The sequence below is a fragment of the Pempheris klunzingeri genome, chromosome 2 (assembly GCF_042242105.1).
Source record: "Pempheris klunzingeri isolate RE-2024b chromosome 2, fPemKlu1.hap1, whole genome shotgun sequence".
NCBI lineage: Eukaryota > Metazoa > Chordata > Actinopteri > Acropomatiformes > Pempheridae > Pempheris > Pempheris klunzingeri.
The window spans coordinates 9557761-9569477 of record NC_092013.1 but is presented as its reverse complement, the minus strand read 5'-3'; the positions used below and the strand labels follow the sequence as shown (position 1 = coordinate 9569477).

Sequence of the window (11717 nt, the reverse complement as noted above, 5' to 3'; positions counted from 1 at the left end):
TGTATGTTTTGAAGTATCACTGCTCTTTAAGGCAATAAGAAAACGCTAAATATGCCTTCACATGTTTTCACCACAAGCAGACTAGCATGTCATTAATCATCATATTTTATTAGAATAAACAAAAGTATCACAATCTTCCAGCCTGACACTTTGCTCAACAAGCCGCAGCAGAACATTTCACACCCGTCCGTAACACACACCCACACTCTGGACGCAGTTTCAGGATTCACACTCACATGCAGAGGTTAAGGGCTCACACGTCACCAAAACAAGATGGGATGGATGAAATTCAAGCCAATCACGGCATGATCTGACACTCTTCTCAAAACACTTGCAACACATCCACATTTCGATCTGCGAACAAGCTGAAAAAAAATCTAGGCGTTACAAATGGACTCTAAAATCAACTGAAAAATATTCTTGGACAGTTTGTGTCTGCTCGAAGGGCTGAAGGAGAACATGAGGATGAGAGGCATGTGTAGACAATAGTTGTGTTATTAGTTTTAACAATCCTGCATTCATGAAACTACTAATGAAACAAAAACATTTCTGGACACTTAAGACTTAAGCTCTACAGCTTTCTGAAGGCCATTTTCTACCAGAACAGCCACAAAACAACTATAGAATAATCATAAAATACTAGCAGGTTTTCTTATGACCCACATAAACCTGCTTCTTTGTGTCACCACATGGGGGAGTCAGCCAGCTCACTGCAGAGAGACAGACAGAGAGAGAGGGGGAGAGAGAGAGAGAGAGACAGAGAGAGAGAGAGAGAATTAAAAGTTTTACAGATGGTGATGAGACTAATAATATAAACTGACAACACTGTTTGTTGTAAAAGGTCATAAATCCCAGTCTCTGCTCTACTGTTGCTTAACACCGACTTGTTTTATTTATGCAGCTATTTTTACTCTTATTGAGATATTATTAGCACTTATATTTTTACTCTCTCGTGCTCTCTGTGACTCTTCCCTCATGAAGGGAAAGCATCCAGTAAGTGGAACGACAGCTTTTATGACACAGCGACCAGTCTGCCAGGCAGGACAGTGCGAATGAAGTCATCACATGATATTTTAGGAGAGGTGATTCCAGTCATGGAGGGGGAAGCAAGGTTTGTACTGAGTGGCTGTTAGAAAGACAGAATCGTCACCTCAGGACGGGGTCATCGAGCTTTGGTAGGATCAGTCGCTTCCCTTCACCAGCTAGGGGCTCACAGTGCTGGCTGCCCACACTCTGATTGAACAGACAGAAGGAGAAGTAGGATTAATTGCAGATTTATTTGGTTTTTACAACACATAAACCCAGTTAAAGCATTAATAAAAAAACATTTATCATCTTGTAACAAGTTACAAGACAGCAGCAAACTGTATAGTCTGTAACCCCAATCTATTTTCTGTAACCCCAGTCTATAGTCTGTAATCATAATCTACAGTCTGCAACCCCAATCTGTAGTCTGTAACCCTCGTCTGTAGTCTGTAATCCCAGTCTATAGTCTGTCACCTACAGTATGTTGTTTGTGGTTATTGTGAAATAAAAGCACAAACTATGGTCAAAATAAACAAAGTCTATAATTGATCACTTGAGAGGCAACAAAACAACATTTTGTTTTTGTATTTACAAATTGTCGAATATGATCAATATGATCATCATCCAGCTAAACTGCTACTGGAGCATCATGGGATCATTTTGTTTGACCATCAACAACTCTGGTGGTCCTGTCAATAAGTCAAGTCTCTTTTAAACCCAGTTAGAGTAAAAACATAGGACTCAGTTGGGAAACAGGACAAATATTTGCCCACTGGGTCTGCTTGCTCTGGATGCAGGTGGTGTTTGCCGTGTTTAGTTTACGTGTGAATAGGACGGCACACCTGCGTGTCAGAGGCTGGCGTGTCTTCTTTGCTCTCGATGTTTGTCTCGGTGGGGATCTCGGCGCTGTCGGGCCGTTCCAGGTGAGCGGACAGGAATAGAGGCGAAGAGACTGATCTGGGCAAAGCTGAGGAAGCGTCCTCGTCGTCCTCAGAGAAAGAGCCAGGCGCTGTTTGGATCAGAACAGACTCGTCACTTTTGGTACTCATTACAGTGCAGTGAAATGGTGGTGCTACATACAAAGACGCCTCATTACTCACAGATGCATGTGGGAATTTCTCCATTCGATTTAGTTTCTGGTACAATCTCCAACCTCTGCTCTAACTGACAGATGTAGTTCACCAGGTCCTGCCAGTTTCCAGTTTCAACCCCACAGATAAGAAGAGGAGGAAGAAGAACTGAATTTATTATTTACATTTGACTGTTTTTCAGTGTAAACAGTGTTAATGGTAGCCTCCTCTCATTATGTTCATTTATAACGTTATTTCTTACTTTTTATAATCAAAGAGATCAATATCAACAGTACTGTTTTACATGTGCCACATGATGACTGTAAACAGTGACGGAGGACATAATCAAATCTTTTAATAGCAATGCCATAATTTAGCATTACTATGTTATAAGTACAAGTACAAAAAATGTTCAAAATATATTCAAAGAAGCAACAGTAGAAGCACTCATTATGCAGACCTTCAGAATACTGTATATCGTATTATTAGATTATGATTATCTATCGATTATCCTAACCTATAATTACACATGAATGAAAGTATCTGCTTATTATACTTTGTATTATTACTCTGGATCTGTAAGGAACTTTAGTTATCAAATAAAAGCAGTGGAGTAAATACTCCACTGGAAATACTCAAGTAACATGTAAGTACCTTAAAATTGCATTCAAGCGAAGTGCATGAAGACTCAGTCACATCCCACCACTGACTGTGGTCTGGAAACGTCTGACTCACACTCTTATTTATCCGACGAGCAAATGAACAAACACTCTTATCTAAAAGCAGTAGTAGTTTTAAGACGCATATGTGGAATCTTTGCCTGTTTGCCCACCTGCTGCTCCTCTCTCTCTGCCTGGGCTTTCCTCAGACTGGCCTTCAGCTCCTGCAGCTCTCTCTTAGCTTCGCTCAGCAGCACCTACAGGGGGCAGCAGTATTAAACTCAGACCATCTGAACACAGGCGTCTGACCTGGTTTGACTTCTTTCCTGCTGCTGATCACATGACAGTGAGAGGAAATGTTTACTCACTGTTCATGGAAGCCTTTCTATTTGTGCCTGTGTGCGAGTAATAAAAGCTCTACTCTGAACTCTGGCATCGTTCTCCAGTTTCCAAAGTGTGATCTGACGATGCAGATTCGTGGCACACGAGCAGTTATTTTTACCGTCTGAATGTGTTTGTGTGTTAGTTAATAATGGTGGCCACGATGCACTTTCATTTACTTACTCTGTTGCAGTCTCGCTCACTCCCAAGCTCTGCTTCCAGTTTCTCCCTCTCCATCCTCTCCTCCTGGAGCCACTCCTCCTTCCTCTGCACCTCACAAATCAACTCTTGGAATTTCTTTTTATCAGTCTGCGTAAAAAAACAATAAAGAATAGTTCAGGTTTGGTCGACATATATACAATCACGCATGTGCAGCAGCAGGCTCTGCTCACTCATCCTCACTTCTGCTGCATGTTTGTATGCTTCTCTTTCCAGGGCCCAGTTGGCGCGTTCCTCCCTGAAGAGCAGGTTCTCCTCGGACAGCTGCAGGGTGAGCTGGGCCACTTGCAGTCGGGCTTGGTGTAGCTCGGTGTGAGTGTGGCCCTGACGGGTGCCCAGCTCCCTCAGCTCCCTGCGCAGGCTCTCAGCTGCGTGCTCGCTAGCCTCCAGACGCTCCTGCAGCTCTCTGACCTCCACCAGAGCAGCCTCATTCTCCACCTGCAGAGAGATGGGAGATGTACGGGAACAAACAATTGAAATAAAGGAGGGGAGTGTTTTAGCTGTCACGATTAGATGAGAAGGAACAGGAAAGTAATAACGTCTCAGGTTTTACCCCTGCGTTAAATTTAGGCATGGATGGTTTGAGACACCAAACCATCTAAATCTGTCCTGCTTTGTGTGAGCTGAGGGGTTGGAGGACCTCCCAGAGCTGCCTGTATCTATGTTTTACAAGAGAAGAAGAAACACCAACCAATTACCTGTAGAGACTTTCTCTTTTCCTCGTCGTGTTTCATTTGACTGGACATTTTCTTCACTCTCTCCCTCAGCCTGTGGGACAAAAACAACATTAGTTTTAAGGCCTAAGGAAATAAATGGAAATGAGACCATGCACCGTGTCTCAAACACTCACCTTTCCAGTTCCATGTTTCCCTCTTTCTCCCTGTCATTCAGGGCCGTGATGTCCTCCTTCAGGTCTTTGATCCGCTGCAGACTCTCAGCTTTTTCATCCATATGTTTACTCAGTTCTAAGGTCAGATTTTCTTGACTATATTTCACATCCTTTCAATGTTGTAGAGAGAAAAAACAAATGTTATCGCTATATAGTGTTTTTAATCAAAAACCTAGTGTTAGTTATCAGTGAAATTCAAAATATTAAGTTTAAAAGGAAATGGCAACCACAAAACAAATTCAGTGTCACGACCTGCCCGTACCTTGTGTTTTCCCTCCACCTTCTTCAGCAGCTCACAGTTGTGTCTCAAGTTGTCTCTAAGCTCTGAGATCTCCTCCTTCATCATCTCTCTTTCACGCTCCCACTCCATCCTTGCTTTTTTATTGTCCTCTTTCTCCCTCTCTGTCTCCTTTTTTGTCACGTCCAGAGTCTGCTGTATGTCCACAAGGTTTTTCAAGCACTCCTCCAGCCGAATCTGTTCACAACGTGGGGAGAGAGGACAGGGAAGTATTTGCTGTTTACATTAATACATTGATTTTGTGTATCTATCAAATATCCTCGCTAGCATCTGGAGTGGTTCAACGCAGGGCTGATATTTTTTATTCCCACCTGCAGCAGGTGAGCTCTGGGGATGACTAGCAGCAGCTCCTCCTCTCCGTCCTCCTCATCTCGCTCCTCTTTCAGAGTCTCCAGCTCCTCCAGCGGCTTTGGAGCGCAGAAGGTGAAGGGGCGACTACGGCCGCACACCTCTCCCATCTTATCCACATATATAAACTGATACTCCACAGCACTGGGTCGGGGCAGGTAGCACGCTGGATCAAAAAGACACATTTTGGTTATTCAATTAAAAGAAAAACTATATAATTGGTCGTTTGAAGTGAATAAGATGTACAGAAAGTGTAAATAGTGGAGCCACAAATGAATCAAACTATCTTAAACTTGTCAGTGTTGACCATGGTGCTTTTCATCTACTGCAGAACTGTTATTCTGATCAAACTACACAGCGGCAACTTAAAAGCAGCTGAAGATTTTCTTATTTTTGCTGACCTCCAGTGGTTTAACACTGTGACATTACTATAGAGCGTGGTTACAGGTGCAACAGAGCGCAACTCTGACACACAACCATCAGTGGCATCTTATGTGGGGGAGATGTATGTGAGGGAAATGCTGCATTTCAGCCTGGTGTTAAGTTGCTTTTTAAGGGAAGAATATCAAGAAGATCTATCTGATTATTAATTTTTTTTAAAATGTTTAACTAAGTTTTCTTACCCTGGAAAATTGCACAATAGTTGACACTGGTGCCCTCAGTGTAGCCTTCAGGAACAAGAGCCCATGTGTATGTGTAATACTGTTTCACTGAAGACCAGCCCACCTGCAGCATGAAAACAAACACTCTTTTAAACCAATCATTCATGCATTGATGATTTATCTGCTGAGGGGGGTGCATCTACCTGAAAAATCCCTATCCAGTCACTGCTGCTCCAGTGATGGTCGGAGGTCACACTGTAGTGACACTCAACTCTGGTTTGGGGGAAGTACAGTTGCCCCACATTTCGAAACACCACCGTGGACTGTTTATCCATGGTATCAGGAAGCTGTTCAGAAGAAAGAAAACATAAGTGGATCTGGTGAAACGTGCTCCAGTTTCAGTCTGGAGGAGAACAGCTGATGAAATGTGAGAGCAGAGTCCGCTCAGGAATGCAGCCTGGTCACAACACCAGTTGCCTATGGCCCAATATGTTTATCAACAACAACCACATATACCTACTGAGCCATGAGGTTATCCATATGTTTGCTTTTTGTACATTTCAACAGTGCAAATGATCAACTATAAACATACATCAGAAATGATAGCGAAACATGTATTAAATCACAGTTTTTAGAATCAGTCTTTGATGATAAAAGATAGATCTTTGCCAACTAAAAGCTCTGGTTTATATTCCAACACTGAAACAATGATTTTTTTTCATTATGTCTTATATCTAATTTGTAATCAACACAAAGCTGACCATAACTGCATCATAAATACACAAATAAGATAAACAAAACACATTCATCATAACAGATCAATCTTTCCTTTTGTCTATATTTAAGAATTCATAGGTTTCAGGTGATAACTGGATTAGCTTTAATAAATGAACAAACTTTGTGCTGTTGAAAGTTTTCTTACCTTTTGCTGCTGAGAATTTAATGTGACTGTGTCTTTTCTGCTACCTCATGAAGGATAGAGCAGTGCATCAATCTGTAGGAAGTGATGAGCCATCCTGTCAGGTGCAAGAGTTTCACAACATCTCCTGAACCATGTGGAGTAAAATTAGGGATGCTGGGTGGCTCATGGGAGATGCAGTTCACAAGTACACACCTCATCAAAAGGCAAAGTAGTGCTGCAGACTTCAACTCCCATGACAGGGTCAGCGTCAGAGGATATGGGATCTGCGGCTGGTAGCTGTTGCTCATTGCAATTCTCAGTAGTGGGCAGTGAGGGGGTGGGGGGGTGGGGGGCAGGGGAGCTTTATGCCTAAATATTTATTGCGCAAGAGTTGTGGTCCCACTTGTGAGCACTTGATGGCAGTGTAGTTTTAGCACAAACTCACATTCAACAAGTAGGTGCACTTAAATAAATCCAGGAAAGGAGGCAAAGACAGAATCATCATGGCTGACAGTCTGACAACTAGACATTTATATGAGTGCAATGAGACTGTATATTAGAGGAATGCAGGTCTGTTGGGTGCTGTGATAAGTTGCTCAAACACTTAAACATACTATAGAATTTGTTTTTTTATAATAAATTACTTGCTCTCACATTTTCTGTCATACGAACTTCACTGCATGATGGGACCTCATCCTCCTGAATTTCCCTTAAAAAGAGATTAATAAAGTAACTGTTTCTCAAATTTTAGCCACATTTGCCGGTAAACTTTCATCATCGGAGCACCAGAGGCAAAAAAATATTATCCAATCTTTATTTAAACAGGAAGCTCATAATTTCAAGAGTACTGAGCAAAGAAATATACAGAACTGTTCGATTTGTGGATAAAATCAGTGTGTAAACAAAGATAACACATTATCAACATGACAATGACAATGACATTATCAAATGACAATTAAAATATTTCTTTAAAAGAATTTTGGAAAAAAAGAATAGTATAGTACAGAAGCCCAGCCTGAACAACACATACAACTGTATTTTTAGAAAATATTTTTTGTCATGTCAGAATATTTCTGAACACTAGTATCACCAGTCAAGTGTGGACTAGTTTCTCTTTCTGGTGATTGCACCTTTATGGCCTGTACCCTTGTTTGTACTGTATAATGTATGCAGAGAAGTTATTATGACAATTTGTTAATTTGACCAGCTTATACCTTTGGAAGGTAAACTATAATGTCTAACTTGTACATTCACAGGAATACATTTTGAGATGTATCTTTCATTGTCATGTTTAGAGGCGACTGTGTGTCCCAGTATGTGTCATCACTGGCTAATACAAACAGGAACAGGCTGCCGTAAGGGTAAATTTAATTTTTTTCTCTAAACTAACAATTACCTAACAAGAGCATTAAAACGCTATATTTTAACAAACACCCTGAGCTTACATTTTGAATATAAAGTTGCACACATAGCATAGCATACCCAAAGCACCTCATACTTACATTAGTGTTTGCTAGTGTTCTTTTTTTTGTTGTTTACAGTGAATGGTGCACAGCCTTGTGTCATGCACAGACAGATCTTTACAGAAGAGGCTGACAGGGAGTTGATGAGCAGATGTGTTTTACAGCGCTACTGACGACAGAGTTTAAAGGCAGGAGTGTATTACACAGTCTGTGTGGAGATATGTGAGCCTGTATTTTCCAGCAGTACATTGAACCACTGATCAAATCACGCATACGCTGAGTCTTACTTGAACTTGTGACATCCATTTTAACAGTGAGCCCACTCCGTGCTGCTATTGATAAGGCAAGTGTGAGAGATGGTTGATCAGCTCACGTTGTTCAGCAGCGACAGGACGCCAAGTTCTGCCAGCTTGGCTTTGGCTACTTGCTCCCAGCCCTTATTGGCGAGTGGGTTCCTGGGAGACGGATGCATGATGCCCTCGACTCGCACATCGACACCTGCAGCAGACAGAGCCCGCCGCGCCCGCTGCTCAGCCACCTTCCCGACCCCGATCACCATGGAGATGCCCAGTGTCTCCACCGCCTGGCACAACGCAATGTCACAGAGGGCCAGGAGGGCCTCCCGCTCACCTGCAGGCAGCTCAGGGGGGGTTAAATTCTTCCCAGTGGCGCTCATGAAAATGAGCGGGCATAGATTGTGCACAAAGCAGTGCTGGAAGAACAGCGCCGGCTCACCACACAACTTTCTGAAGAAGCCCCAGAAACGCGAGCCACTCACTTCACTCTGAGTGCAGGCGAGTCCTGTGATCCTCCGCTTTGGGTGCTCGTCAGGAGGACGACCGACTTCCCCTGTGATCTTCAGCCAATCAACAACTGACTTCACTTCACCAAAAGGGACCTGTGTCATGAAAAATACTTAGGTTAGTTGTTGTGCACAGAAAAAATACTTTGTCGCAACACTGAAAAAGAATTTTCCTTGGCAACAATGAAGTCTAATTAACTAATTTTAGATTACTTGGGAAAATATGGCTCAAACTGGTGTATAAGTGAAACAGCATAAAGATTTATGTTATGTAAATATTTAAGTTCATGAATTTGTCACATGAATTTCTCGTCCTTTTGCTCCCTCCAACAACGCTCACAAAAAAACGTGCAAAAGAAAATCGTACAAATGAGAAACAGAACATCAGAAAAATATAAAATATAATATATAATATATATATAAATATCATTTTATTTTCTCTTAGGGGTTGTGTGTCTGAGTGTGTTTTATGCTTTTGCAATGTTGTTTCCTAACCTTTAATGCCAATAATACAATATAATATAATATAATATAATATAACAAAGTATGAATAAAGTGCATGTTATGCATGATCCAACTGACTTAATTTCACTTTCTAATGTTCTTAAACCTCCAAACAAAGTCACATTAAATCCCAACAGAAACCAGCTCACACACAGTGAAAATGGGGGTTTCTGGGAAAGTTACCTGCATTTCCTGGTTTGGTATTTCAGCCTTGATTTCAAATACAGAGCGCATATTCTGAGTGACACCCCTGTCACCTGTCCTCCATGATGTTGTGATAAAACACAAGCACAAGCACAACACAAACCTGCTGAAAACACAGTTTGTTGTTGTTGTTGCTGTTGCTGTTGGCTTCCGCATTCTTAACCAATGAGCAAAGGCCAACGGTGCGTCATCAACCCCCATGTACTGATCACACATTTTTAACACGCTTAAAAACACAGAATGACCATGCACCTAAATGCTACGCTCACCCCTGTCTGAGCCATGCCGAAAGGTCCCGGGTTCATCCCTAAAAACAGCACCCTCTGTGCCCCCCGGCAGTACTTCTCCACGTAGCAGCGGTGGGTGTCCCAGGCGTACTCCAGCGGGTTGTAAATGTACCGGACCGGCTCGCTGAACGTGAGCCGGCGGAGGTGGGCGTTCAGCTCCAGTTCTACCTGCAGAAATCTGGAGGAGGGGGTCTTGTTGACCTCCGGAGCTGGTTTGAACCGCTGCTCACACAAAGGCTTCTCCTCAACATCTCCACGGCCGAGCTCACCCGGCTCTGCTGCAGACGCGGTTTCACCTGACATGTTTCATCTAACAGCTCCTCTGAAGTTTAGACATTGATAACACACAGCACACGGCGCGTTTTGTGGCTTTGGTTTGAGATAAACATGGGATTCGTCCACCAGCTGGAGTGACTTCTTCTTCCGCTGCGCCTTCCTGAGAGTTCATCGTGTGGCTGCTGCCCTCTACAGCGACCCCGGTGTCATTACAGCCAAGAGGCGTAGTCATGTGGGGAGTCAAGCGTCCTGTGTGCCAGCAGCAGTCCTGCACAAAAAGAAAAAGGGAGGCCCATATTCAGTTTTGTCCAGTCACACCTGAGTGTCCCCATAGGGAAACCACAGGGCAGTGAAGTGACCAGGACAGAGGCAGACTCGTGGATCCCTCCGGTGTGATATCAGCGCAGAAAATCAAGCATAATTATAAACATATCCTGGTTTTCTAATGTGCATCAGGGCAGCAGGCACTCACAGTGCAGTCAGTGTTTCCTGATCAGCAGGCAGAAGGTTATCTGACACATTTCAACATGACTTGGCCTCACCGCCACCTGAAATACTGTGTAAAGTTTTTACAGGAATTTACCATATCAGAAACGTTTAATAACACAAAAAAATGTGTATTTCAGTCAGATCCCTGTATCTTCTGTACTGTGAAGTCTCTAAAATACGTCACTGTTCATACACAGATCACTTGTTCCAGCGTTCATAGTCAGAGTTACTTTGTGTGAAATGTTCTTTTTTTATTATTCTGACGTCTGAGAAGGGATTGTGCCTGAAGTCAAATAGTGGCAGTAAACGTTCGTGGGAGCATTATCTAGAGTGCAGACTCTATTGTTCTGCTTTTCATATTTATTCTTTCCAGCACCCAGGATTTATTGCGTCTGGATGTGTGCGCCGCCACAAACTTTTTTGCTTATATTCTCATTTTTCCATGGAACACCATGACACTTGAAGCCCATATGTGATAACTCTCAGACCCTTTATGAGTTCCCCATAGGAAAGTTTCTCATGTTAATGTTATTCTGTTTTTCCAAGGCCAAAAGCACAGTGACTCATTCCCTCTCCTCTCGTGTTGATAGGATCCATGCGGTCTGAATAATGACGCCAACCAGTGATCAAGCAGATTGAATCAATGAGGTCTGACGCATTAGAGATCATTTGAAAATCCAAACTTTCCAATATTTATCCAATCCAATCTTTATATGACATTTCCTTAAACGTTGGAGTATGAACAATAAAGCAGGAGATGAAATGTGAGTCCAAAATGACGTGCTGGTAAATTAGAAGTACATTAAATTCATATAAGTGATGAACAGACGCCTCCCTCAAGTGTGAGACAAAAAACCTTCCCTTTGACAAATGACTGAAAAAATGCAGCTCAAACACGAAGACTTGTAGAGAAGCTCAAAGTCTTACTGATGGTTGTTGGTCCCTCAGTGTCTCAATTCTCCAGCTCTTCCTGGGGGGATCCCACGGTTTTCCGAGATGGGATATCTAGTCCCTCCAGAGTGTCCTGGGGATATCCCGTGGTCTGCTCCCGGTCGGACATTCCTGAAATATCTCCACAGGGAGGCGTCCAAACACCCAACCCGCCTCAATCAGCTGCTTTCGGTTGATGAGGAGCAACAGGTCTTGTGACACGCACCATCCTCATCGTTGCCACTCACTCCCTGTACACAGTTCCACACAGATCAGATACCATCTCCAGCGGTTGGTGGTTAGGAGAAAAATTAGAACCAAAACACAATAAATAATGTTTCCACAGTACATAAGGTCAACAAGAAGCTT

General features: G+C 42.7%; 2 protein-coding genes across 3 annotated transcripts; both read right to left on the bottom strand.

The window, feature by feature from the left end:
- Nucleotides 1-89: 89 nt before the first annotated feature.
- Nucleotides 90-6525, bottom strand: calcoco1b (calcium binding and coiled-coil domain 1b). 2 transcript variants are annotated; one of them, XM_070837805.1, is made up of 14 exons: nucleotides 6415-6525; nucleotides 5696-5839; nucleotides 5514-5616; nucleotides 4854-5056; nucleotides 4507-4719; nucleotides 4206-4354; nucleotides 4054-4123; nucleotides 3539-3793; nucleotides 3320-3445; nucleotides 2929-3012; nucleotides 2127-2214; nucleotides 1869-2035; nucleotides 1151-1233; nucleotides 90-710 (listed from the first exon to the last, which is right to left on the bottom strand). In XM_070837805.1, the coding sequence occupies exons 2-14, from the start codon at nucleotides 5825-5827 to the stop codon at nucleotides 683-685; spliced, it is 1701 nt and encodes a 566-aa protein (XP_070693906.1). In that variant the 5' UTR covers nucleotides 5828-5839; nucleotides 6415-6525; the 3' UTR covers nucleotides 90-682. The 2 variants fall into 2 exon arrangements, with proteins under 2 accessions (XP_070693906.1, XP_070693913.1); XM_070837812.1 differs by lacking the exon at nucleotides 2929-3012.
- A 701-nt stretch (nucleotides 6526-7226) lies between these two features.
- smug1 (single-strand-selective monofunctional uracil-DNA glycosylase 1) lies at nucleotides 7227-9737 on the bottom strand. Its single transcript, XM_070852535.1, has 2 exons — nucleotides 9636-9737; nucleotides 7227-8754 (listed from the first exon to the last, which is right to left on the bottom strand). Exons 1-2 carry the CDS (start codon nucleotides 9669-9671, stop codon nucleotides 8221-8223), a joined length of 570 nt encoding a protein of 189 aa, XP_070708636.1. The 5' UTR covers nucleotides 9672-9737; the 3' UTR covers nucleotides 7227-8220.
- Nucleotides 9738-11717: the final 1980 nt, after the last annotated feature.

Excerpts from the sequence above, each read along its gene's own strand:
- calcoco1b (XM_070837805.1), bottom strand. The coding sequence starts at position 5,827 with ATGGATAAACAGTCCACGGTGGTGTTTCGAAATGTGGGGCAACTGTAC. Across the intron at positions 4,720-4,853 it reads CCAGAGCTCACCTGCTGCAG|ATTCGGCTGGAGGAGTGCTT; the intron begins GTGGGAATAAAA and ends CGTTGTGAACAG. Across the intron at positions 3,013-3,319 it reads GTGAGCGAGACTGCAACAGA|GTGCTGCTGAGCGAAGCTAA; the intron begins GTAAGTAAATGA and ends TGCCCCCTGTAG.
- smug1 (XM_070852535.1), bottom strand. The coding sequence starts at position 9,671 with ATGAACCCGGGACCTTTCGGCATGGCTCAGACAGGG. Across the intron at positions 8,755-9,635 it reads TCGGCATGGCTCAGACAGGG|GTCCCTTTTGGTGAAGTGAA; the intron begins GTGAGCGTAGCA and ends TTCATGACACAG.